The following is a 26,922-nucleotide window of genomic DNA, read 5'->3' on the forward strand; positions in this document are numbered from 1 at the left end:
ATGGGGCTCCTGCCTTTGAGGACCCCGCGGATGAGGGAGAATGAAGGCTGTGGCCCGCTCCATCTTCGCGGCAGGGGGTTCGGCTGTGAGACCGATTTTTGGCCGGAGCTCTGGTGTCACGGACTCTGACTGCACGGGCAACGTTTTGTTTTTGCTGCAGGAGCTGGATGCTTCCGAGACCTGCAAGGACCTGGCTGAACAATTGGTTCGGGGTCTTAAAATTTGTCTGAGTCGGTCCTGGTTACGCTCTTGCTTTTCCAGGGCTTCCGCTTATATGGTGGTACTGCGCCGCCTTGTGTGGCTGATGTGCTGGTCTGCGGACCAGTCCTCAAGTAGGCCTTGGTGAATGGCCTTTAAGGGTGAACGGTCCTTTTGGGACTTCCCTGAATGGCATCATTGAGGATGCCGCGGGGGTAAGAGCATGCTGTTCCCATGGTCTGGGAAGGGCTAGGGACCTCGCCATGTGCAAGGACCCTCCTTTACTACCCCCAAGCGTTGTTTTCGCCCACCCTGTGCGGTGGGGGAAGGTTTGCAAGGTGCTAAGACCCCCGCTGCGGGGCAGCAGTGCACCTGGTTCCGCAAGCCTGCGGACGTTCCTGCCTCCGCCTGAATGTCTGCCCCCGCCCGTGTCTCGGGTGGGGGACCGGCTTCGCGAAATTGCAGCTCAGTGGAGGTCTCTCCTCCCCGACCGTTAGGGTTTGCAAAGTGGTTTCCTCGGGGTACAAGTTAGAGTTTCTCTCGTCTACCAAACAGGATTTTTTTCCCTCCAGCCTCTGGCTTCCTCCGGTTCGCCCTGTCGGGGGTTGTCGATGATCTTCTGGTCAGTGGAGTGATTGTGCCAGTTCCCTCGATGGAACGGTTTTAAGAGTATTACTCCAATCTGTTTTGTAGTCCCCAAAATTTCGGGATGGGGATTTTCTGGCGTCCTTGGATGTCATGAACGCGTACCTGCATGTTCCCATGTGCTCAAAGCACCAGAGATTCTGGGCTTTGCGGTCAGGAAGGACCATTTTCTTTTTGTGGCCCTCCCGTCCGGCTTGGGGTCGACACCACAGGTTTTCACCAAGGTGCTCGCCCCGATACTGGCCCGGCTGTGACAGCGGGGGTTTGTTATCGTGGAATGTCTGGACGACATTCTCCTACGAGCTTCTTCGAGCTCTGAATTGGTGGAGCCGTGTCTATCATGTTTCAGACTCTCCAAGAGTTTGGCTGGCTTCTGTATTGTCCAGAAGTCAGTGTTGATTCCGTCTCGGGGACTGGAATTCCTGGGACTAGTCCTGGATTCCGCCGGGGCGGGAGTTTTTTTCTCCTAACGGGAAAAAATTCAGGCTCTGCAATCTGCTGGGCAGCAGTTGTCGACCTAGAAGTGGTCATCTCTGCGATTCTGCATGAGGGTTCTGGGTCTGACGGTGGCCTCTTTCGAGGCGGTTCCGTATGCCTGATTCCACGCCAGGGTGCTACAGAGGGAACAGCTGTCACGTTGGGACAAGCTTCCGTCATCTCTGGATTACCAGGTGCATTGAGTCAACTGGGCATGTTTCCCCTGGTGTGGTGACTGGCGTCTCCGGTGCTTCGGGCCGGGATGTCGTTTTCTGCCGTGCCGCTGGACAGTGGTCATGACAGATTACAGCCTCTCCGGTTGGGGGGGCGTTTGGGGCACCCAGTCAGCCTAGAGTCCCGCCTACCGATCAATATTCTGGAGCTCCAAGCAATTAAGCTGTGCCTTGCCAGGTGGTCCCTGGATCTACAGGGCCGACCGGTCAGGATCCAGTCCGACAACCCCGCCGTCGTGGCTTACGTCAATCAACAGGGAGGCACACTGAGTTCAGCTGCAGCGACGGAGGTCGCGCACATCCTTCGGTGGGCCGAAAGGTCCGTTCCGGCTCTATCGACCGTGTACGTTCCGGGGGTACAGTATGGCAAGCAGACTCCCTAAGTCATGCTATACTTGGCCAAGGAGAGTGGTCTCTCCACCCGCAGGTGTTTTCAGGGTCTGTGCCAAAAAGTGTGGCACTCCGGACATGGACCTTCTAGCGTCCCGTCTCTATCGGTAGGTGCCACGGTTCGTGGCCAGGTTTAAGGACCCGTGGACGGACGCGTCAGCGCGTTGGTGGCTTCTTGGGATCACTATCGACAAAATTTACACCTTCCCTCCTCGGAAGCTTCTTCCTCACCTGCTGCGCAGAGTGGAAGCTGATGGGATTCTATTGATCCTGATTGCCCCAGGTTGGCCGCGTCGCTCCTGGTATGTGGACCTGGTGCGTCTGGTGGCAGACGCTCCCTAGCGTCTTCCCCTGAGAGATGATCTTCTCTTACAGGGTCCGATCTTCCACCCTGTTTTACAGCCGCTGGCTTTAGCGGCGTGGCTGTTGAGAGGAGTTTCTCCGTTGAGCAACTCTGGTTTTGTTTGTGGTGTAACATGTTTTGCTGTGTTTTCCCACCCCTCTAATTTTTTGACACTGCTTTGGGACGTCCTTACTGTCAAAGGATGCTGTGTCTGTCTATGAACGGAAGAGAAAATAGGATTTTTGTACTCACTGTAAAATCCATTTCTCTGAGTTCATAGACGGACAAAACACCCACCCCTCCTTTTGTTTGTACTGCTTGTTACGAACTGAGGCTACTGGAGCAGGGTGTGGGTTATACCCGGGGGGGGGGGGGGGCACGCCCCCTGGGAGGAGCTGCACTGAGTAATGTGTTAACACTTTAAGTGCTTTTTTTCTGCCTAAACTCTCCTAAAGGAAGCGGATATAACCCTACTGTCAAAGGATGCTGTGTCCGTCTATGAACTCAGAGAAATGGATTTTACGGTGGGTACAAAAATCCTATTTTTATCACAGCTGAAGGCCCCAAATGCCTAAAAAATCTGAAACTTTTGAATGGAATTCACCAGGGCTGTCATAGCTTGCCTCCATCAAGGGAGTCTTTCTAGCCTCTGTGGACATCAAGGATGCTTATCTGCATGTCACCATCTTTCCAGTGCACCAACACATACCTTTTTTGATTTTCTGTGGGCAGCCAGCACAGTTTGTAGTCCTACAGTTTTCCCTTTTTGCTCTGTGTGGTACCACCAATGCTACCCCTTACTACACTCCCAGGGCGTTCCCATAGTGTGTAACCTGGACTATCTCCTATTTAAGGATTTGTTGGAAAAAACAAATATGGTGCATGCGGTCAAGGACCGTCAGAGGTTTGAGGTTCAAAATCAGTGGTGTAACCGACTTATTACTTAATTTACCTGGGTCTTGTTCTGAATCCGGTTGAGGCCAGGGCCTTTTTTCACATGAACTGTCCATCTCGGAAATTCTGCATGAGTGCTGTGGGTTTAATGTCTTCTGATTTAATCTTACATAAAGTTAACGCACAATGCACTGCTTTCATCACACAACACCATTGGCTGTTCTAACACAGCTGCTGGTGTGAACAGGCCCAAAATTAAACCTATAGCGAGGAAATATGGAGAGTGTCATCTCTAACCTCTTCTGAAAACACATTCCCAGATTGTAATAATCTTATAATGACTTTCTAAGTCAGTGTTTCTCAACTCCAGTCCTCAAGGCGCCCCAACAGGTCATGTTTTCAGTATTTCCATTATTTTGCACAGGTGATTTGATCAGTTTTACTGCCTTAGTAATTACCACAGCCATTTCATCTGAGGGAAATCCTGAAAACATGACCGGTTGGGGTGCCTTGAGGACTGGAGTTGAGAAACACTGTTCTAAGTCACTGACCTACAACATGGGTATTGCGGTTCTAGCCTTCATGCCGGTTCACACCAGCCCAGGTTTGAAACTGACATCCCTACGCGACTTCATCATGGCTTGCATACGACTTTTTTGGCAGGAGGCCTCTGATTGGCCCTCCTGATCACATGACGGCTGTGTCCAATCACAGCTGTCGTGATGTAAATAGAGCTGTTTCCTAGGCGATAGGCTCTCCTCACACAGAAGTTGTCCGTGAGTAGAGACAATTGCTGTAGCCGGCCAGTGAGTAGGAGCTGTTTTTTACAGCTTTTTACACACTGATCACCAGCCTAGTGTCCCCACACAATGTCCCAGTAAAATCATATGTTCCAATGATCATCTGCACACATTTGTCCGTGATCACACAAACCAATTATACACTTAATGGGATTTTTTTTTACCAAAGACATGTAGCAGAATACGTTTTGGTTTAAATTTATGACAAAATTCTATTTTATTGGATGTCTTTTAAAACGGAGTAGAAAATATTTTTTTTCAAAGCTTCCGCTCTTTCTTACTCGTACATCACAGGACACAGCGCGGCATATTCATTACTATGTGGGTTATATGGAGTACCTTCAGGTGATGGACACTGGCAATCTCAAACAGGAAATGCCCCTCCCTATATAACCCCCTCCCATAGGAGGAGTACCTCAGTTTTTTCGCCAGTGTCTTAGGTGTTGGTCATGGTTTAGCTTACCTCCACATCCTTGGGATTAAGGTGGGCTAACCGGTTCTGTCCAAAGGCCTCAGTGCTAAAGTGGTCAGCAACCGGACCCCAAACCATTGGGGTGTAGCCCATAATGCTTTCTGTTCAGAGAGCTGGACCCTGGGCCCAGAACTTAGAAACCTTTGGGGGCCTAATGTTTCTGTTGCCAGGGTGCTATATGGGCCCAGGACAGTGGCTCCTTCATAGGAACCCAGGGCCTGAAGGTCTAGACACCACCCACGGAGATGGGGGAAGATTGGACCTTTTGCTGTGCAAAAGTCCTGCGGCATGGAGCAGGTAAGTATTGGGGGAGCTTGCGGAACTTGGTTCTTAGCAGGTTCCCTACAGGGGGACAGGCCTGGGTATGCTCTGCATTGGCAAGGAATCACTATGTCTATGACAGACAGGATGATTCAATCTTTTTTCCCCAGTAATGTGTGACCTCCCTGGTAAGTGTTGCTTAGCTGGGCTGCTGGCGCTAGGTGTGGGATCTCTGTAAGAGGGGAGCCTTTTTTCCCATGCTAAAAGGAGGTCTGTGACCTACCTAAAGGGCTTACCTGCCTGGGTGCCTGCGCTGCTCCGTCCTCCATGTGTGATGGCCCCCGCCGACGGGCGCGCGCGTGCCCGAGATATGAACGATTTTCGCGCCGTTTCCGTGGTAGGGGGCGCGTCCCTGTGGGCGGCGAATCACAAATAAAGGAAGGGGAGGCCCTTCCATTAGCTGCCAAGAGCTCAGTGTCATCCTGAGCTAGAGGAGAGGAGGACACAGAGCGGAGCACGCCGAGGACACCCGGTGGCGAAAGGAAGAATTGCAGTCTTTTCTAAGGACTGTCAAACCTACAGATAGGTTTTCTTTTCCTTTTTTCAGCAGATGGCTATTGGCAATACTTAGTGGGAGACAGAGTGGTTTCTTTTTCCTCTTCGAAAAAAAAAAAAAAAGAAAAGAAAAAGAGAAGAGAGGAAAGAACTGCTGATCTCCCTTCTCAGTTTGGGCGTTAGTCTCTATCGCTCCCAAACCGACAGATCCCCTTAGCTACGTCTGTGGCTGGGTGATAGCAGGTGTACCTCGGTATTGTACCATGCCTTCTGGGTCAGAGGGTACAAAGGGTGGGGATTCCCCCGCAAAATCCGAGGGCTCAGACGCGGCTATGCCGCTGCTCTCCCCACAGGACATATCAGGGCACGCCTTGATGGGACCTGGGGGATCTGGTGCTGGGGCTGATCCAGGTCAGTCCAACCCCGGCTTTGTCACTGAGAGGGTTCTTGCTGTTTCTTTAGGTGAACTAGAGAAAAGAATGGCAAAAAGGATAGCTAAGGCTATATCGGGTAGAAAGCGGACTAGGTCTCCGTCACCCGAGCAAGAAGCCTCAGACAGAGATCCTTTCCCTAGGGGAATTGGATAGACTTGACGCTTTGGACCAGGGTGGTTCAGAGATCGAGGATCTGGATACTGAGGGGTCTGGTTCAGCCTCCCAAGGGGAAAGTTTGTGGGTTCAGGCCTTAACGGACATGGTCCATGAGGCATTTAAGTTACCCATACCAGAACCTCAAGTATCGGCGGTTTCAGCTTTAGGCTCATTAAGAACGCCTCAAAGCAACACAGTTTTCCCGATCCATCCTCTACTCGAGGAGGTCATGTTTCAGGATTGGATTAAGCCAGATAGTCTTTTTACCACCTAAAAAATTCTCTGTTTTATATCCTATGGAGGAGAAATTCTCCAAAAGATGGGCGCCCCCGGCGGTGGACGCAGCCATCTCCTATGTGAACAAATCTTTAACTTGTCCGGTGGAAAACGTACAGGTGTTTAAGGATCCGGTTGATAAACGCTTGGAAACATTACTGAAAGCCTCCTTTACTTCAGCAGGGGCGATAGTTCAGCCCGCTGTGGCTGCTATTGGAATTACCCAAGCATTATCAGATAAGACTAAGCAAATGCTTAAACTTATCCCTGCCCAACAGGCAGAGGAATTTTCGGATATACCGAGGGCTATACGCTTTACGGTGGATGCTATCAAGGACTCCATCCAGCAGGCATCACGTTTATCCTTATTTCTAATCCATATGAGAAGGCTCTTATGGTTGAAGAGTTGGGAGGCTGAGCCCCCATGCAAAAAGCTCCTGGTAGGGTTCCCCTTCCATGGAGGACGACTCTTCGGAGAAGATCTGGATAGATATATTCAGACTATATCAAGCGGCAAAAGCACTCTCTTGCCAGTCAAGAAGAAAGCCCGAGGGCCCGCGTTTAAGCGCCAGCCCTCCCTGGGACAGGGGCCCTCTAATACCAGACAGTATCGACGGCCTCCTGCAAGATCAGGCTTTAACAATAAGCCACAAGGCCAAGCCACTGGGGGCAAGAAGCAGTGGTACCGCAAGCCGGCGAAGCCAGCCCCCAAGTCGGCCTTATGAAGGGGCGCCCCCACCCACGATGGTCGGGGGAAAGGCTACGTCTCTTTGCAGAAGTTTGGGAGGCCAGCATTCCCGACTGCTGGGTACGGTCTTCCGTGGCCACAGGCTACAAACTAGAATTTTCAAAATTCCCTCCTCCTCATTACCAGGAGTCAAGAGTACCAGGCGACCCGGTGAAGGGAGCCGCGTTGATGGCGGCATTGAATCATCTGCTGTGCCAGAAGGTGATAGTAGTACCAGTCCAGGAACAGGGCTTGGGGTTCTATTCCAACCAGTTTATCATCCCAAAGCCCAACGGCGATGTCAGGCCAATTTTGGACTTAAAGGGAGTAAATGCGTACCTAAAGGTCCGCTCATTTCGGATGGAAACTATTCGGTCAGCTGTCGCCGTGCTCCAGAAGGACGACTTCATGGCGTCCATAGACATAAAGGATGCTTACCTTCATGTGCCAATTTTTCAGCCACATCAGATATTTCTACGCTTCTCGGTGGCTCAGCGTCATTTCCAATTTGTGGCACTCCCCTTCGGGTTGGCTACGGCCCCCCGGGTATTCACGAAGGTCCTAGCCCCAATCCTAGCCAATCTAAGGACCCAAGGGGTCACGGTCCTGGCTTACCTGGACGACCTCTTGGTCGTAGACCACTCGTTTCCTGGCCTGGAATGAGCAGTCGCCCTCACGGTTCAGTACCTCGAGAGGTTCGGCTGGGTCCTAAATCGAGACAAATCAGCATTTCGGCCCACAAGGCAGCTGGAATATCTCGGCATGAGATTGGATACAGAACAACAGAAGGTGTTCCTACCTCTATTAAAGGTCAAGGCCATCAAAGAGCTAATACAAATAGTTCTGAGCAAGAGAAAGCCAACTGTTCGCTTATGTATGCGGCTACTAGGCAAGATGGTGGCCACCTTCGAGGCGGTACCATATGCTCAGAGCCACACTCGCATCCTGCAGGCAGCCATCCTGTCAGCATGGAGCAAGAGGCCTCAGGCCTTGGAGATTCCTTTGCCACTCTCACCAAGAGTCCGGCAAAGTCTATCTTGGTGGTTAAACCCTCAGAATCTCCTGAAGGGAAAGACGTTCAGTCCTGTGACCTGGAAGATAGTAACCACAGACGCCAGCCTGATCGGCTGGGGAGCAATTTTGGATGGTTGCACTCGCCAGGGCACTTGGGCAGCGGCAGAAAAGCAGTTGCCCATCAATATCTTGGAGCTCAGAGCTGCCCGACTAGCCCTCAGGGCTTGGACATCCAAACTGCAGGGGTTCCCGGTGAGAATACAATCGGACAATGCCACGGCGGTGGCATACATAAATCACCAAGGGGGGAACCAAGAGTCAAGCTGCTCAGAAAGAAGCGAGCTTGATTTTCTTGTGGGCAGAAGCCCATGTGCCCTGCATATCGGCTATATTCATTCCCGGAGTGGACAACCTACAGGCGGACTTCTTAAGTCGCCAGACTCTATTGCCGGGGGAGTGGTCTCTGCATCCACAGGTCTTTCAGACACTCTGCCAGAAGTGGGGAGTGCCGGACGTGGATATCATGGCATCGTGACTAAACAAGAAGCTAGACAGGTTCATGTCCCGCACAAGGGATCCCAGAGCCTGCGGAACCGATGTGTTAGTTTGCCCTTGGCATCAGTTCAAACTTCTTTATGCATTTCCCCCGCTCCAGTTACTACCCCGCCTGCTGCGCAGGATCAGGGTGGAGCACATACCAGTCTACCTGGTAGCTCCAGCATGGCCCAGAAGGGCATGGTATTCACTAATCCTGAAGATGGTAGTGGGAGACCCTTGGACTCTTCCTCTACGGCCAGACCTGCTATCGCAAGGTCCGATCCTCCACCCTGCCTTACGGCATCTAAATTTGACGGCCTGGAAGCTGAATCCCTGATTCTCAGGGGTAGAGGTCTGTCTCAGAAAGTAATCTCTACCCTAATCAGAGCCAGGAAACCGGTCTCTAGGGTGATTTATTACAGGGTCTGGAAGGCCTATGTAGGCTGGTGTGAGTCCAAGCGATGGCTTTCTCGCAAGTTTACCATCGATAGAGTATTAAGTTTTCTCCAGCTAGGAGTGGATAAAGGACTGGCATTAAGCACAATCAAAGGACAGATTTCAGCTTTGTCAGTGTGGTTTCAGCGGCCGCTGGCCACCCACTCGCTAGTTAAGACCTTCCTTCAAGGGGTCTTACGTATTAATCCTCCAGTTAAATCCCCGCTTTGTCCGTGGGATTTAAATCTTGTTCTGTCAAGTTGACAGAAACAACCTTTTGAGCCGTTGGCTGAAATTCCTTTGGTTTTACTGACAAGGAAGTTAGTATTTTTGGTCGCCATAGTTTCCGCCAGGAGAGTATCGGAACTGGCAGCCTTATCCTGTAAGGAACCATATCTTATTTTACATAAGGACAAGGTCGTTCTCCGCCCTCATCCTTCCTTCCTACCGAAGGTTATATCCAGTTTTCATCTAAACCAGGATTTGGTATTACCATCCTTCTTTCCTAAACCTACTTCCAGAAAGGAAGGGTTGCTGCATACCTTGGATATTGTCAGGGCCATGAAGGCCTATCTTAAAGCTACAGAGAAGATCCGGAAAACAGATGTGTTGTTCATTTTACCGGATGGGCCCAAGAAGGGGCAGGCAGCTGCAAAATCCACCATCTCGAGATGGTTTAAACAGTTAATCACTCAGGCCTACGGCTTGAAAGGGTTGCCTCCTCCGTTATCATTAAAGGCTCATTCTACTAGGGCCATAGGCGCCTCCTGGGCAGCACACCACCAGATCTCTATGGCTCAAGTTTGCAAGGCGGCAACCTGGTCTTCTGTCCACACGTTTACAAAATTCTACCAGTTGGACGCAAGAAGGAATACTGATACAGCCTTTGGGCAGGCAGTGCTGCAGGCTGCAGTTTGAGACCCTCGGATTCCGGGGGCTCCCTTTTGAGTTAAATTTAAAAATTATTTTTCTCAACTAAGTTGGATTTATTATGATTTGAGTATATCTCTAAATTAAATCCTTTTGTCTTGGGAAGATGTTCTCCCTCCCCTCATTGTAAGCATTGCTTTGGGACATCCCACATAGTAATGAATATGCCGCTCTGTGTCCCGTGATGTAAGAGAAAGAAAACGGGATTTTTAATACAGCTTACCTGTAAAATCCTTTTCTTGGAGTACATCACGGGACACAGAGCTCCCACCCCTCTTATGGGGACCATTTTTGGGAGGCATACTGCTTGCTACAAAACTGAGGTACTCCTCCTATGGGAGGGGGTTATATAGGGAGGGGCACTATCTGTTTGAGATTGCCAGTGTCCATCACCTGAAGGTACTCCATATAACCCACATAGTAATGAATATGCCGCTCTGTGTCCCGTGATGTACTCCAAGAAAAGGATTTTACAGGTAAGCTGTATTAAAAATCCCTTTTTTTTTGTCAAGGACATAGGATGTTCATTATCGCTATAAAGTAAGATATGTGAATGTACAGCATATGTATTTGTATAAATTGTTTTTAAAACCAAGAGATTGGAATAAAGTTTACTCTCGCTTTAATATATCTTTTTTTTTTTTTTTTTTTCCTTAATTCCAGGAAGTTACTGATCCAGATAAAGGCTTTATTGAAGATGATAAAGTGACTTTTGAAGTCTATGTGCAGGCTGATGCTCCTCATGGTGTAGCGTAAGTTTAAAAAAATAAAATCCCACTTTGTTCATTCAACCAATACCCCCTGGAATGTTAAAATGTATAAAAAAAAATCCTGTTTTATTTCAGCTGGGATTCAAAGAAGCACACTGGGTATGTTGGGCTAAAGAATCAGGGAGCAACATGTTACATGAACAGTTTACTGCAGACATTGTTTTTCACAAACCAACTCCGAAAGGTATTGTTTAAATATATATTTTGTCATTTTTGCTGTGACTGGTTTTTAAAATTGACCTGTAACATATGTAGAGAATACACGTACGTTTTTATTTCATAAAGTCGAAACACTTTCGAATTGAAACCGATTTGCTCACGTTCAACTTGACCTGTCATTGTGATGGGCATTTCTTAGTTCGAAGAGTCTAGGTTTTGTTAAGTTGGTGATTCTGTCCAATTGTGTGTGTGTGTGTGTGTGTGTGTGTGTGTGTTTTTTTTTTTTTTCTTTTTTTGGTTTGACATCTTTGTGAAAGTTTTTTGGATCAGAGCTTTCCAAAGATTGGCAGTGACTGTTTTAACTACAGTGAAGGTAATGTCATCTGGCTTTTTATTAAACAATGCTTTGCAGGGTCGGGGGGTGATAAATGATAATGGCTATATATTTTGACACCAAGTACAAATACTGGAAAAAAGCAGGAGAACACATGGAAAACATTTCGGCAATACTTGCAGTCACCGTTTATCACTTTACAGGAAGTTTAAAATCTACAAGCGAGACAAACCCTAATTAACCGCTCGTTAGAGATTTAAAACTACAATGTATACAGTATTTATGTATTGTGGTCAGCAAGTGGTTAATGAAATTTTAAGTGTGATAAAAATATGCAAAAAATAAAAAACAGGGGGCAAATTTTCACAGCACTGTGTATTTAAAAATTTATCAATCCCGATATAGTGATGGCTATATATAGTACAAATGCCCCAATCAACCTTTTTTTGGCAATTATAGTTTCCCAGGTACTATACTTGGTAAGAGGCATGGCAAAATTTTTGAAGTTGTAATTTTGTCACAATTTTAGGAAAATGAAGAAATTCAAAAAAAAAAAATTCTCTTATAGTCCATGGACGGACACAGCTCCTTAAATCTTGACAAGTGGGTTATGTTCCCTGTTTACAGGAGAGGACTAGGCAGAAACATGTTAAATAGTTAAATACATGTTACATTTACAGAGTTGAACAGCCCCACCCAGGGGGCGGTCCCTCCAAACATAACCCTCCTCACTGCAGCTTGCAGCCTCAGTTTCGTTCTGCCTAGCAAAGGAGGACGACGTATGGCTCCCTTTGGGCCCAGCGCCCTGAGGAGAAATTTTATTTTACTTTTTCTTGAAGAATCTTCTTTCAACTGTCGGCTGAGAGACAGGCTGGATAATATAGATCCTTGTAGTCTACTCAGTCCGACCAGCAAGCGTGGGCACACCTTTGCAAAGAGGCTTGGTCTGCCACGCCATACCCCATGACTCCTGGGGTGGCCGGTGAGCTTTGCTCCGAGGTCCACATATGACTGGGCTGTGGTGTTGTCTCACTCACAGTGGACCGGGCCGACAGCTACCTCCATTTCGGTTGTAGTTCTGTCAGGAATGCGTCAGCGAGTCCTCGCTTGGACGGGTAAGTACAGTCCCTCCTGCTTCGGTGGGTTGGTACGGCTGGGCATTCCTGGGGTTCGGGGGTCCCTTCCCCTTACTTCCCTGCTCCTTTCCCTTGCTGCATTGCTAACATTGCAACAGGGGGGAGGGGGCCTTCCTGAGGGGACCGTGTTATCTGGCCCGTGTTTTTTCTTTTTTGTATTGGGCTTTCCTGTGAGGTAAAAAAGCCCTGTGATGAGCACAGATGTTTATGATTATACTTCAGCAGACGCTGACTGATTGGTGACACCTGTAACGGTTTTGCTTTTTATGCTGTATCTGTGTCTTATCCTTCAATAAAAGTGTCTAGGAGGCTTTTCCTGTTAAAACACAGGTCCCTGCAGAAGTTACCTCACGGTTCTTTTTTCTCTCACAGGCAGCGCTGGGCAGTCTCCTCCTGAGGGAGTCCCCTGGTTACCCCTGGTCAGCGCAGCAAGTGGGTGAGAGGCCCTGAATAGGGCTCTAGGAGCTTTTGTCTATTTGTATGGACAGGTGTGCATATTATAATACACACTATGTAAATATTGGAGTCAGTATCTGGTAGGGGTGCAACGGATCACAGTTGATCCGTGATCCGAACGGGTCACCCCCTTCGGTTCGGATCACACTGTGATCCGCGGATTGCCACGGCTCCGGAGCTAGGCCGAAGCCGCGGTCTTTCCTAATGTTACGGCGGCGGCTCCGGAGCTAGGCTGAAGCCGCAGCCTTTCCTAATGTTATGGCCGCGGCTTCGGCCTACCTCCGGAGCCGCAACCATAACGCTAGGAAAGGGCGCGGCTTCGGCCTAGCTCCGGAGCCGCCGCCGCAACATTAGGAAAGACCGCGGCTTCGGCCTAGCTCCGGAGCCGTGGCCATCTTTGTACACCCGGCGGCGGCCCTCCTCTGTTTACACCCACAGAGGAGGAGCCCGCACTCGTGGGACACGCCGCTCGTCTGTCGGTACTAGCTGGGGGGGGGGGGGGGTCACTGTCCTGAGCAGGGGGGGTCACTGTCCTGAGCAGGGGGGGTCACTGTCCTGAGCAGGGGGGGGTCACTGTCCTGAGCAGGGGGGGGTCACTGTCCTGAGCAGGGGGGGGTCACTGTCCTGAGCAGGGGGGGGTCACTGTCCTGAGCAGGGGGGGGGTCACTGTCCTGAGCAGGGGGGGGGGTCACTGTCCTGAGCAGGGGGGGGGGCACTGTCCTGAGCAGGGGGGGGGTCACTGTCCTGAGCAGGGGGGGGGTCACTGTCCTGAGCAGGGGGGGGGTCACTGTCCTGAGCAGGGGGGGGGGGGTCACTGTCCTGAGCAGGGGGGGGGTCACTGTCCTGAGCAGGGGGGGGGTCACTGTCCTGAGCAGGGGGGGGTCACTGTCCTGAGCAGGGGGGGGGTCACTGTCCTGAGCAGGGGGGTAACTGTACTGAGAGGAGGGGGGGGTCTCTGTACTAAGAGGAGGGGGGGGTGTCTGCACTGAGGGGGTACTATAGTTGGTGGGGGGGGGAGGAGATGTGGATATTACAGTGGGGGAGATTTTTTTATTTTATTTTTTGCCGATCCGAAAAATGATCAGATCCGTGACTCCTGATCCGAGGAACGATCCGAACCGTGAGTTTTTTTGATCCGTTGCACCCCTAGTATCTGGGTCCTTCCCCCACATGCTGGTGGTGGCAGCAGGTGTTAGCACCTGGGATTCCCACAGAGTTTTTATTGTTAGTCCTGGACACAGTTTGTGCCAGGGTGGGGGCGGACTGCGGGCGGGCGGTAAGAGTGCCCCCTTCCCCCGTTATCCCATGGGGAATGCTCTGTTATGAAGCCATGGACCAGGTACCTAGTTAAAAAAAAAAAAAAGCAGAATAAGGCATTTATGGGTGCGCTTTTTACTGCTGCAAGGGACTCTCCTAAGCTGCATAGTGCAGCTGGGTTTCCACCGAGGGCTCGGTCTTGGATCACACAAATCAGACCGCTGTGTAGGTTTTTTCCTTCTGTGCCCTTCTTTGATAATTTCTGAGATGCGGAATGAGAAAAGGCGCTGAGGGCTTTTGTAGTCCCTCACCCCCGCTTGTATGGATCTGACTGATAGAAGATCCGAAGTACTGACCCGTTCCATGTTTACCATGCTGGGGTCTGGCTTGCGGCCTATTGTGGCCACTACACTGGGGTCTCAGTCGGCGCTGGCGCCATTTTTTGGGAGGTTTTTCAATTACATTGAAAACTCCCATTGGCGCCCATTTTGTCGTAGCCGCGCTATGGCGCAGCTTACATTGTGCCGGACATTTTCCTGTGGCCGCGTTCTGAACGCTCGGCGGCCATCTTGGAGTAGTCCTGACCCCTAGTGCTGTATACAACTTAGAGTGAGCATTTTGCACCAGACAGTGGAGGAGCACCGACTCTCTCCTGAGGTTATTAGGCTAGCGGACCAGCTGGTCCAGGGCCTCGTATAGGTCGGTGATGCTTCATTGAATGCTGCGCCCTTGTTATCCAGGGTGTCTGTTTCAGAATGGTTTTATGCACACAGTGGTGTAGTCCTTAACTCCATTACTTGGCAGCAAGAGAGTCATTGGTTAGAATCCGGACACTGACGCCAGTCTGCCTGGAGCTTGCATTGTCGCTCCCTGTGTCTGCGTGGGTTTCCTCCGGGTACTCCGGTTTCCTCCAAAGACATGTGTGCATACACCTACATAATATACATACACACTATGTGTGTGTATTATTTAGGGGCAACCCTCCCAGGCCATCAAAGGCCCAGCTGGGGGACTAATCCGTCCCTGGGTGCGTAAGCTGATCACGCCGGCACCCAAATCCTGCCAATGTATGTAGCCTTCCCTCCCTGTCTCTAGGTGGGAGGGGCGGCTTGCAAGTTCACAAGTCGGTGAAACCTCCCTGCTCTCCGACCAGTGGGTCTGCGCGGTGGTCTCTTCGGAGTACTAGATAGGGTTTCCTCCTATCCACAGAACAAAGTTCTTAACTCATGTCTTCCTCTCCCGGCCCGTCGGTCTGCCTTGGGCAGTGTGGGATTTGCTAAGCTGCGGGGTAATTTTACCTTTCCTGCAGGACGAGAGTTTTGGGGTTTTCTATGGGCCTCAGGCCCTAAATACCTTTGTGAACGTCGGGTAGTTCCGCATGGAATCCATTTGTTCGGTGGTAGCTGCGCTTCATCCGGGGGATGTCCTGACGTCCTCGAACATCAGGGACGCATACATGCATGTCCCGTTTTGCACATGTCGCAGTGTTTTTTTCTGTGCTTCGTGATGAGAGAAGGGTCTCTGTCAGCCTGTGGCCCTCCCTTTTGATCTGGCGTCAGCACCATGGGTTTTCAGCTAGGAGCTCGCACTTATACTAACTTTTTCGGGACAGCGAGGCTTTGCCTCATTGGCTACTTGGACGACTTTCTTCTGAGAGCAGCTTCTGTCTCCGACCTAGTGGATGGGTTATTCCCATTCAGACCCTCCGAAGATTCGGGTGGATGTTAAACGTTTAGGCCAGAAAGTGTAGCTCAGTGGCAGCAAGCCTGCCCTCCATGTGTGCGACCCAGGGTTCAAATCCTGGGCATGCTAGGTTCCGACTCAGCGTTGGAGTATCTAGTGTTGATCCAGACTCCTCGTGGCAAAGGTCCTTCTTCCCCCTGAAGAAATTGCAGACTCTTCAGTCTGCGGTGAAGGTATTGGCATCACGCAATCGGTCTTCTCTCCGGGCGCCTGCTGGTTCGGGGCCTGTGGGTAGCCTCCTTCAAGGCGGTACTGTATGCCCAGTTCCACACCCTGGTTTTCCAGGGAAAAAACTGTCCAGGTGGTAAAAATCTCTTGTCTCTGAGATCATTAGATTCCTGTGCACCACCTAGTCAGAGTCTCTCTGAGTTGGTGACAGAGATCCCTGACTCTTCGGTCCGGGAAGTTGTTTCTTCCTTCCAGTGGTCGGTGTTTACGACGGATGCCAGCTCACGGATTGTGAACCTGGGGGGTTCACAAAACTGGGGGGTCCAGTCGGCCCTGAGTCGCTGGACTTGCGTGGAACTACGGCCACACCTCCCTGAATGTGTCTGGTCTCGGTTGCTACCCAGGGTCGGGCCTGGCTAGTGCCTGGTGGGAGACCGCCTGGGATTACCAGGTGCTGTCTACTGTTCATTGTCCTACTATTTTAGGCGATCAGGCTATGCTTCTCCTTGTGGTCGACCGATCTGGTTTCAGCCGGACAACGCCACGGCCGTGGCTTCGGTCTACCATCAGGTATGCCGGCAGGCGGACTACTGGAGTCGCCAGATGCTGGACCAGGGCGACTGGTCTTTGTGCTTGGGGTGTTTCGGCTCCCTTGCAGGAGGTGAGCCTCACAGAACATGGATCTCCTGGCCGCTCGTCTCTGCCGCAAGGGCGTCAAAGTAAGTGGCCAGGTCTAGTGATCTGGTACAGACGCGTCAGTCGCGCTGGTGGCCCTGTGTTGTCTGTATCAGTGATTTTTTGATGTTCCTCCATGGTAGTTGTTTCCTCGGCCGCTCCACAGAGTGGAGGCTGAGGAGATCCCCATGATTCTAATCGCTCCAGATTGACCTCGGCGTCTTTGGTACGCTGATATCGGGCGCCTGGTAGCGGAGGCACCCTGGCGATTGCCAGGGCAGGAGCTTCCTCTGTCTCAAGGTCCCATACTTCCGCCTGTTGTACAGTCACTGACTTGCTAAACATGGTTATTGGAAGCCAGACTTTAGGTGACCGGGGTCTGTCTGACTCCGTCATCTCAACAGGGCACCGTAGTCTTCTTCCGGAGGATCTACCGTCGCACCTCTCTTGGTGCGAAGGGATGGAGTGACGTCCACGGACGTACTCTCGGTGTCCAGGGTCCTGCTGTTTTTAAAGCTTGGAGTGGATCTAAAAATTGATTAAAGCACCGTTTGGGGGCAGATTTCAGCCTTGGCTGTGTTCTTTAAGTGGCCTTTTTGCGGCCCGTTCCCTGGTGGGTCCCCTTTTTTTTTTTGGGTGCAGGGGGTTTGTCATATACTTTCCCCTCTTGGCCCATCTCTTCCCCCATGAGTTTTGACTCTGGTGCTCTCGGTTCTTCAGGAACCTTCCTTTTGGAAACAGAGAGATTTTATCTTGACACTATCTCAGAAGGTGGCCCCTTTAGTGGCCTTTACCTCTGTTAGAGGGGTTTCTGAGTTGGCGGTATTGTCTTGCAAGCCGCCATGCTTGATCCTCCATAAGGATTAGGTGATGGTGCGCCCGTGACCTTCCCTTCTTCCGAAGTAGGTTTCGGCCTTTCATACTTTAGGCGTGGTACGCGCTTTGCGGGTATACCAGCCTACTACAGCTCCGTTTCGGAGCTTCTGACTCTCTTTTGTGTCGGTGTCTGGTCCACAAAAGGGCTTGGCGGTCTCGTCGACCACCATTTCTCGGTGGATCAGGCAGGCCGTCATACAGGCCTATGCTCATAAGGGGCGGCCGCCACTTTCCGGTCATGACACTTTCGACCAGGGCAATTGGTGCTTCCTGGGTTTTTTTTTCCGACATCATGCGTCGGTCTCACAGCTGTGCAAGTCGGCGATTTGCTCGTCCGTTCACGGTTTTTCCAGAGTTTACATGGTTGCTGTGAGTGCATCTTATGATTTTTTCAGCCGCTAGTTTTTGCCGGCGGCTGTTTAAAGTTGCACCTCCTCTGTTGAGGAGCTCTGCTTGTTTTGGGGTGAAGTTAAAATTGGTTTTACTGATATATTTCCCACCCCTCGTTTTTTGACACTGCTTGGGGACGTCCCACTTGTCAAGATTTAAGGAGCTGTGTCCGTCCATGGACTATAAGAGAAAATAGGATTTTTTTTTGTACTCACCGTAAAATCCTTTTCTCTGAAGTCCATGGACGGACACAGCTCCCACCCCTCCTTTTTAGGTTTGTACTGCTTGTTACGAACTGAGGCTGCAAGCTGCAGTGAGGAGGGTTATATTTGGAGGGACCTCCCCCTGGGTGGGGCTGTTCAACTCTGTTAATGTAACATGTATTTAACATGTTTCTGTCTAGTCCTCTCCTGTAAACAGGGAACATAACCCACTTGTCAAGATTTAAGGAGCTGTGTCCGTCCTTGGACTTCAGAGAAAATGATTTTACGGTGAGTACAAAAAATCCTATTTTCACAGTCCGACCTTGCCATATAACTGGTGTGATAGTGAACAGAAACTGACTGTTGACAGTATGTGTGCATTTAACATGGCTTTTCTTTTACGTTGAAGCGGTAGTAAACCCGCAGCAGCTTTTTGTTTTTTTGCATACCTAAAAGGCACAATGAGCTAGTATGCACCGCATTCTGAAATATTTACCTTGGAACAAGGCGTGGGGAACTTACCTGGTCCACTCCGAGGGAGATGTCCTCTTGCCTCGGCGTGTCTTCCTGGTATCACCGCTTCAGCGCTGTGAGTGGCTGGAGCGGCAATGTCGTCACTCCCGCGCTTGCGCGCTGTAGGGGTGCGCATCTTCACTGGTCTCACGATTAGATTATCTGATCGATTCGATTCCGCGATGCATCACGATTACCGACAAGCTCCCACTTCCGCTTGGGCCGCCTCCCTGCAATCGGCCATTCCTCCCTGCAATCTTGCGAGATGCATCGCTTCTCTTTTTAGTGGGACTTCCTGTCCCGGCCGCCTAGGTGACTCCTCTCGCCCTAGGTGGCCCCTTCCTGCCAGCGATCTTCTGGGACACAACACAGGTCCCAGAAGATTGTCTGGCCAATGGCAGAGCCTGGCCGTGAAGCCACAAGCTATCATGGCCGAGTCCCCACAGTAGATAGGACGGCGTTGAGGAGAGGAGCGGGGAAAGGTATGGGGCTCTGTGCGGCCGCATCGCTGGACTGTGGGACAGGTAAGTGTCGGTTTAATAAGTCAGCAGCTACACTTTATGTAGCTGCTGACTTGTAATAAACTAAACGGTGGAACTCTCTGAACTCTGTGAAGTTCCCTGTACTGTCTGTGTTGCACATTCCATCACACTAGGAGTTAACACAATGGAATGTGCAAACGGGAAGCCAGGGAAATGTTAACACAGAGCACACATGTAGGAGGAGAAATCATACTGCTGTTAAAATACCTGTTTTGTAATACATGCCGTTATAATCCATTAAGTGGCCACCGCTGTATGTGTGTTTTTTTTTTTTTTTTTTTTTTATAAATATATGCAGCTTCTCATGCCTAAATTTTTGTCTGTGCATACTCTGTATATTGCGCTCATGTGACTCTTTCCGGCCCGCCTCTCACCTCTTGTTCTCCTCCTTCCTGACGTCCGTGCGAGTTCTCAGCCCCGCCCACCGACTGTAGCTATCAGGTCAGAGAGACGGGAGAGACGTTGGACGTGAGAGGCGGGCCGGAGTGAACAGTCACATTAGCGGAATATACACTGTATACAGACAGGAATGCAGGTATGAAACGCAGTATATTTTAAAAAAGCACATGCAGCGGTGGCCATTTAATGGATTATAACAGCATTTATTACAAAACGGTTATTTTAATACACGCTCGGAGCACTCTCGGGAGGGGCCGGGGCAAGTTGTGATGACGTTGCATGCGTCGATGCCGCATCGGGGATCCCCGAATTGCAATGCAATGATTAAATTCAGCACCCCTGGTGCGTGGGAGACTGCTTTCCGGCAAGGTCCGGCGGCTGCCGGGCCTTTATCCGAGGAACCCCCCTGCGCATGCGCCGCTGCAGTCAGCGGCTCATTGCGAGGGGAATATCTCCTAAACTGTACAGGTTTAGGAGATATTATTTTTACCTACAGGTAAGCCTTACTACTATAGGCTTACATGTAGGTAAAAGTGGTAGTACAGAGTTTACTACCACTTTAAAAAAAAAAAAATAATCTATGTGACCAGAGCAGTACAGTGTTACCATAGTGAAACGGTACTACTATTGGAAGGTGATCAGGATTTTATTTTTTTTACACCGAATGCTTAAAACAGTAAGGGCTCTTTCACATGGAGCGCCCGTTCAGGTCCGCCTGTCAGTTTTCTTTGCGGATCGGAACGGGCGCTCCGTGCTCCTCTATGGAGCCGCGGATGTCAGCGGTGACATGCCCGCTGACATCCGACCCGCCAAAGTTTGACGGAGGAAAAACCTACTTTTCCATCCGTCTGGCGAATCCATCCGATCCCCCCCCCATAGGGGGGAGCAAAGAAAAGACAGGGCGGTCCCTGCACAGTGTGTGGGAACCGCCCTGTCATCCGCCGGCTCAGCGGGGATCAACAGAGCGATCCCCGCTGAGCAAGCGGAGGTACACGGGGCGGATCATTACCTGCAGACATTCCTTTTTTCACTTCCTCATTGTTCGTTTTTGCTCAGAAGTTGCTCTATTTCTTCTCTGTTCTGTTCACTTCCTGCTTGTCTGATTTTACTGACCACCATGAAGGGAGGCTTTACTGCGGTGGTCAGTAACGTGCTCACCCCCTTCTGGGAACTACATCTGTGTGGCAGGACGCTCTCTGTGTTCGAGACTTCAAGGAGGTGTGAATTACTGGGCGTGGCCGCAATTCATACTGGGAAATGTAGTTCTTGCATGAACGAGCGATGCAAACCAGGAAGTGAATGAGAGAACAGAAACTAGAATGCCGGAGGTGATATAGATGAAAGAGTTTAATAGGTATTTACTAGTTTTTTAACAGAATCATTACACTATTCTGTCTGTCTACCTTGCAGACATTAATTTTAGGCAAAAATTTGTTGTCCTTTACAACTCCTTTAAGCACATTTTTTTTTAATGAATGACATCCATTCATTCCGTGTTACTTTTGTGAACCTATGATTGGCCACATCTATCACATGGTACAGATGGACTATGATTGGCCCTGTCTGTACCATGTGTTCACTGGCCAATCACAAAGACCGACACAATAGTACACAATGAAAGCCATTTATTGTGTACAATAGGCACGTGATCTGCTGTGATTGGTTACAGTGAACAAAATTTTAAATTATAATATAATAAATAATTATAAATACTTATAACAAATAATATAATTATAATAAAAATTATTCAATAATGTAATTAACTCAAAATCACTGAAATTTGCTCAGTTGCAGAATTGTCGCTGTCATTACTTTATTTTTATATGACGAATTTCCCCACAAATCGCTATCGCACAATTCTGCAAGTGATTATAATTTATTATCGCTGTTTTCTAGCTGCTCTAAAACCATTTTTGACATAAAGGGACACTTTTGGTTGCTGTGGACAATCTACAGTATGCAGGCAGAAAGAACAGTTTTTATTATATAAAAGAACATGCAGGGCACTGGGCAGACCACTAGGAACAAGGGGGGTGGGGAGGGTGTATTTTTTACATACAGTATACTGTAATCTATAAGATTACAGTATACTGTATGTGTCATGGATCTTGAGATATTAAAGTGTTTCTACTTGACATCTGTTACACAGGAGAGGGACATTCAATGCAAGGACACCGGCTTTTGAAATGCTAAGTGGAACCAGCTTGTGAAATACCTTTTATTGTGTTCTGCAGGTTAAGAGCGGGTGTCGGAGCCAGCCCGTCTGGCTAGAATTGGGGATTGAAGGTTAATTGAATCTATTATGTATGTTTGAAGATGTATGTGTTTACGCTAAGGGACTTTGTATTGTTCTAAAGGTTAGAAGCCTGTCAGCTGTATTGAATTAGCATTCTATTGTCTAAAAGGAATGTAACCTCTCAGAGGTAGTAATTAAGTAGACCGGGTTATTGTGTACATTGATTACCCCCTGGGGCTTCTGTCTCAATACACAAGTCTTTCTATCCAAGCTATTGGACCAATCCCTGTTGACTATTTCAAGTCCTCATTTGCATGGTCAAGGAGGACCTGAGTGAAGACTGCATACTTTACAATTGACCAATAGGAAAGCGGTTGTTGGGAGTGGGATATTCCAAATTCTGTATAAAAGTGTGCTGTGTACTTGAAAATAAAGAGTCCTGTTGGAACTTGCATACAGCCTGCCTGGTGTTTGTTCTTAATGGGTCCGAATGGCACATAGCTGTAATTCGGATCCCGGAACCTTGGATGACTGGACCATCAGACATTGCAATCTGCAAGCTGATGCACTGGTAGCAGAGGAGTGTCGGGAGAGCAGGACCTGGGCGAGAAAGGATCTCGTCACAGTATGTAAGGGGTTTGTTTACCTTTTTGAATTTGGCACCGTTCTCCGCCCCTGTGCGTCGTAACGGCGCAGGGAACGGAGATCAGCGGCACACAGAGGCACTGTGTGAATCGAGCGAGCGCTCGCTCACACAGCGCGGTGGCATCGCTGGATCCAGGGATAAGTAAAACACTGCCTGTAGATTCAGCGAGGCAAGCCCGAGTGACTCGGTTACCGATCGCAGCACAGAAATGTAACCCCGAGTCGGACTCGAGAATACCGCCAGGGGCGTTAATGACCAGGCAATTTTTCTCAACTCGCCTTTCAGGACAACCTTGGAGAGAGCGCAGCTCCGCCTCTTAATTAGGAAACACATGCCTTCCTTTAAAACCCTCCTCTTCCACCATGGCCTCAGTTATTGTGTTTCCTCCGCCATGGTGGAAGTACATGCTGTGGGCCAGGGAAGCTGCGCTCTCTCCACGGCGGAGGTATAGGCTTACCTTTTTCTGTAGTCTTCTGCTTGGTGTGCAGTGGCCATCCCAGCTCGAATGGGGGGTGTTCCGGAGTCCCCAGCCTTTCCACGCTCAGCGGCAGCTAAGGCTCTGCAGGAGGTCTGTGCTGTAGTGCCCGGGGTCCGCAAGTTTTGGCTCAGGTGGCCGGGCGGTTGTTTGCTGCGCTAGCATTTTTCCTTTCCGCATGGCGGTCCCGGGTTCTGGCAGGCGGGTGACGTCAGGCACAGTGGTGCGGCCTTCCTGTAGGGGCGTGGCGGTGCTCGGTCCACGCCGCCAGGAACGCAGAGGCTAGGGGACAGGCCTATTAAGTGGCCTCTTCCGGTTCCGGCCAGCTATGATGACGCAGGACCCGGGAAATTTAAAAATCGGATGGTCCCAGCTGCTTTCCCTGTTACAATGGAGGAGGGATCGACAGCGATGGCGGAGACAGGCGCCCTAGACAAAGCTCAGGTCCAGGTAAGAAGGGTACAATGGTGCCTCTATTCTTTACCTCATGGACCTATTGTTTTGTTTGAACTGTCCTCCTTAAAGGGGTTTTCCACCCATTTTTTAAGTCTATTAAAAGTCAGCAGCTACAAAAAGTGTAGCTGCTGGCTTTTAATAAACTGACACTTACCTGCTCCACGGCTCCAGCGACGCGTCTTCATTTCTAGTGTGGGCACCCGGCAATGACAGCTTTCGGCTTCACGGCCGGGCACCCACTGCGCATGCGCGAGCGGCGCCGTCCGATTGGACAGGTGCTCGCCTACAGGGAGGGGCTGTGAAAAGGCAATTAAGCTAATCGCTTTCCAGCCCTTCGGCGGAAGGAGGAAGTGGGACAGGAAGTCCCCTTCTCCTGAAGCCTCCACTCCCCCCCCCCAAAAAAATTACATGCCAAATGTGGCATGTAAGGGGGTGAGGAGTGGGTTAAGAGGAAGTTCCATTTTTAGGTGGAACTCCTCTTTAAGGAGCCTGTACTGCAGGGTCAGAGGTAACTTTTCTCGGTCCCTGTCAGTTTGCACATATGGTGGTGATTTGTTTGTTCTGGTGCTTTTCCCTTGGTTTGGTGGTGTTTTTTTTTCTTTAAAAAACAAAAAAACACCACCTCAAAGTGGTCCTTCTTGCAAGAACCCTCTTAGAGACACATGGCAGAAGGCAATGTGCAAAACCTGTATCAGGGATCTGGTAGAAGAGACATCCCAGCAATATAAGAATGTATTTTCCTCTGTGCAAGAACTCACAAGTTCTGATATCAGTTAAATCCTTGTTGGTTCAGAGTCCAGCAGTACGTACTGAGCCTCAGCAATCGCCACCTAGCCCAAAAGCTTCCACCTCTAGGTCAGAGATTGGAGATTCAGGGGATGAAGGGACAAGTACTCGTCGCTCAATCAGAGATTCAGATGAGGAGGCAGAGCATAGCAGAAGTTCCAGATACAAAGTCTCTTTAGACGAAGTGGATGATCTGCTGGATGCAATTTATACTACACTTGAGATTCAGGAAGAGAAGGTACAACTGTCTCTTCAGGGGCTGGATGACGCCAAACATAGTGTTCCCAGTCCATAAAGTAGTATCGGACGCTATTAAAAAAGAGTGGAAAGATCCAGAAAGGGGTCCTTTCTTTTCTAAAAGCCTAAGAAAGAAATTTTCCCTGGATCGTCTTTCAGGACAGCCACCTTAGAGAGATCCCGGCTCCTCCCCTCTCAGGAAACACCGCCTTCAATCAGAGATTTAAGTCTCATCCTCCCACTGGCCCTTCAGTTATGGTGTTTCCTCCGGTGGGGAGACACCGCTGTGGAACCAGGAGCCGATGGCTGGGGAAGCTGAGGCTTTATTGGGCAATTTTTAGAAGATTGAGTTCTTCTGCCTAAAAAGTTTACATTTTTATTTTTGAATTTGGCGCTCAGGCCGGCTAGTGAGTCGTCACCTGCAGCGCCGCATGTGCGTCCCAGCGTCTCTTTGGGGAGAAGAGTAAGCTGGGGGGTCCGTCGTTTTCTCTGCCTAGGGTGGCGCTGTGGGCTGCCTCAGGTCCCCCCTGCTTTGCAGCCAGCTTGGAGCTCGCTGGTCCGGAGGATGGGCGACATCAGTTCCGGTTGGGGGCGGGACAGCCACACGAGGCCGCGTCTTCCGGTTCCGGACGCGGCCTAGGAAAGCGGACCACGCACGCTGGCTGGTGCAGTCTCTCCAGTCTGAGGTGTCAGCTAAGGAGACAACGGACCACCGCTCCGCTGAGCAGCAATGTCGGAGACAGAGGTCTCGAGGACAGCTCCATCCGAGGAAAGCGCCAGCCAGCCGCAGGTAAGTGAACCCTGGGGTGGTGTTCACCTGCCTATACCCTGTTGGCTCCACGGGTGTTTTTCCCTTCCTGGTGGTCGGTGGGGATAGGAGTTTCTGGGACCCTGGTGGTGGTTGGTTCTGGGGGGCACTCCTGGTGATCCCTGTGTTTATTGCTGGTGGGCCCCAGCTAATGTGCTGCTGTCTTTTGTTTGCTTCTCTTTTCAGAAAGCCTCAAGCAAATCAGCCCATGGCTCTAAAAGGAAGTGCCCTGTGTGCAGATCAACACTAGGGGAATCCTGGTTGAAAACGCTCTGTAAGCGTTGTATTGGGGATGTTTTAAGAGAACAGACAGCAGAACAGGGGGCAGAGCTGGCGGCGTCAGTTAAGGAGCTTTCTAGTACCTTTCAGTCCTTTCAAGCTCTTTTTTCCTCTTTTCAACTGCCCCAAAGCAGTGTCCCACCAGCACAGCAGGTTGTTTCACCTAATCCCACGGATTTTCTCCCTAGTAGTGGCGAGAAACCGGAGGGTCTAGCGGAGGACATTGAGGAAGAAGCGGGTAGCGCCATTTCTGATTCCCAGGAGGAATCGGATATAGAGGGGCTGGACGGGGAGTCGTCCAAAGCCTCAAGGTACAAACTTTCTCGAGGATGTGGAGGAGCTTTTAGATGCCATCCACACCACTCTAGGTATCCAGGAGGAAAAGAAAGTTTTGTCATTACATGACCAAATGTATAGGGGTCTGGAGGAACAGAAAAAAAGTTTTTCCAGTCCATGATGTGTTGGTCAATGCCATTAAAAAAGAATGGCAAGACCCAGAGAGGAAACCTTTTTTCTCTAATGCACTAAAAAGGAGGTTTCCTTTTGCAGGTGAAGATAGTTTAGTTTGGAATAAAACTCCAAAACTAGACGCAGCATTTTCTCAGGCATCCAGAAATACAGATCTGGCCTTCGAGGATATGGGGGTACTCTCTGACCCCATGGATAAGAGGATGGATTCCCTTTTGAAAAAGTCCTGGGAATCATCACAGACAAATCTCAAACCCGCCATGGCAGCCACGGTAGTGGCCCGTAATATGGAGTTTTGGCTCGCGCAAATCAAGGCGCATATCGAAGCTAATACAGCAAAGGATGTTATCCTTGCTTCTTTTCCCACGCTCCTTAAAGGGGTGGCCTATCTGGCAGATGCCTCGGCCGAATCAGTACGCATGTCCGCCAGATCTTCAGCCCTGACCAATTCAGCAAGGAGAGCCTTGTGGCTTAAGACGTGGCAGGGGGACAGTGCGTCTAAGATAAAACTCTGTGGCATACCGCTTACCGGAGATTTATTATTTGGGCCTGGTCTGGAAGCCGTCCTGGATAGGACGGCTGATAAAAAGAAAGCTTTTCCTATTAAAAGGAAATTTGGGCAACAGGCAAAAAGAAAATTTCAGTTTCCTAGGAAATCTGAGACCCCTAAAACAGGTCAACAAAAGAAAGTTTGGGGACCTAAGGGGAAAGGGCGTGGGGCGGCGATTTTTCGCCCTCATGAACAGCCCAAAAAGGCCCAGTGACACGGTAACAGTGGGAGGAAGGTTGGGGGCCTTCCTCCCACAGTGGGAGGTGATCACCTCAAACCAATTTGTTTTGGGGATCATCAGACGGGGCTACAGGTTGGAGTTCTCAAATCCCCCACCTCTCAGGTTTTTGATTACCAACCTACCAATATGCGGGGAAAAAGCCTCCGCTCTTCTATCCTCTTTACAGGAATTAGAAGAGCAGGAGGTGATTGTCCAGGTGCCAGGTCCGGAGACAAGCAGAGGCTTTTACTCCCACATTTTTGTGGTCCGCAAGCCATCAGGGAAATTCAGGCTCATCCTGAATTTGAAGCCTCTGAATGTCTCCGTCAAGTACAGGAGATTCAGAATGGATTCGATCTATTC

The 26,922-nt window shown here is 50.0% G+C and overlaps 1 protein-coding gene across 2 annotated transcripts in view; it reads left to right on the top strand.

Moving 5' to 3' along the window:
• The window catches only part of USP7 (ubiquitin specific peptidase 7), a 507,717-nt gene that overhangs the window by 134,961 nt on the left and 345,834 nt on the right, over positions 1-26,922 (top strand). For both annotated transcript variants that reach the window (XM_040356967.1, XM_040356966.1), the window contains exons 5-6: positions 10,441-10,529; positions 10,623-10,731. In XM_040356967.1, the coding sequence (XP_040212901.1) occupies positions 10,441-10,529; positions 10,623-10,731 (198 nt within the window). The remainder of the gene's footprint in view (positions 1-10,440; positions 10,530-10,622; positions 10,732-26,922) is intronic.

Source organism: Rana temporaria, chromosome 6 (assembly GCF_905171775.1).
Source record: "Rana temporaria chromosome 6, aRanTem1.1, whole genome shotgun sequence".
NCBI lineage: Eukaryota > Metazoa > Chordata > Amphibia > Anura > Ranidae > Rana > Rana temporaria.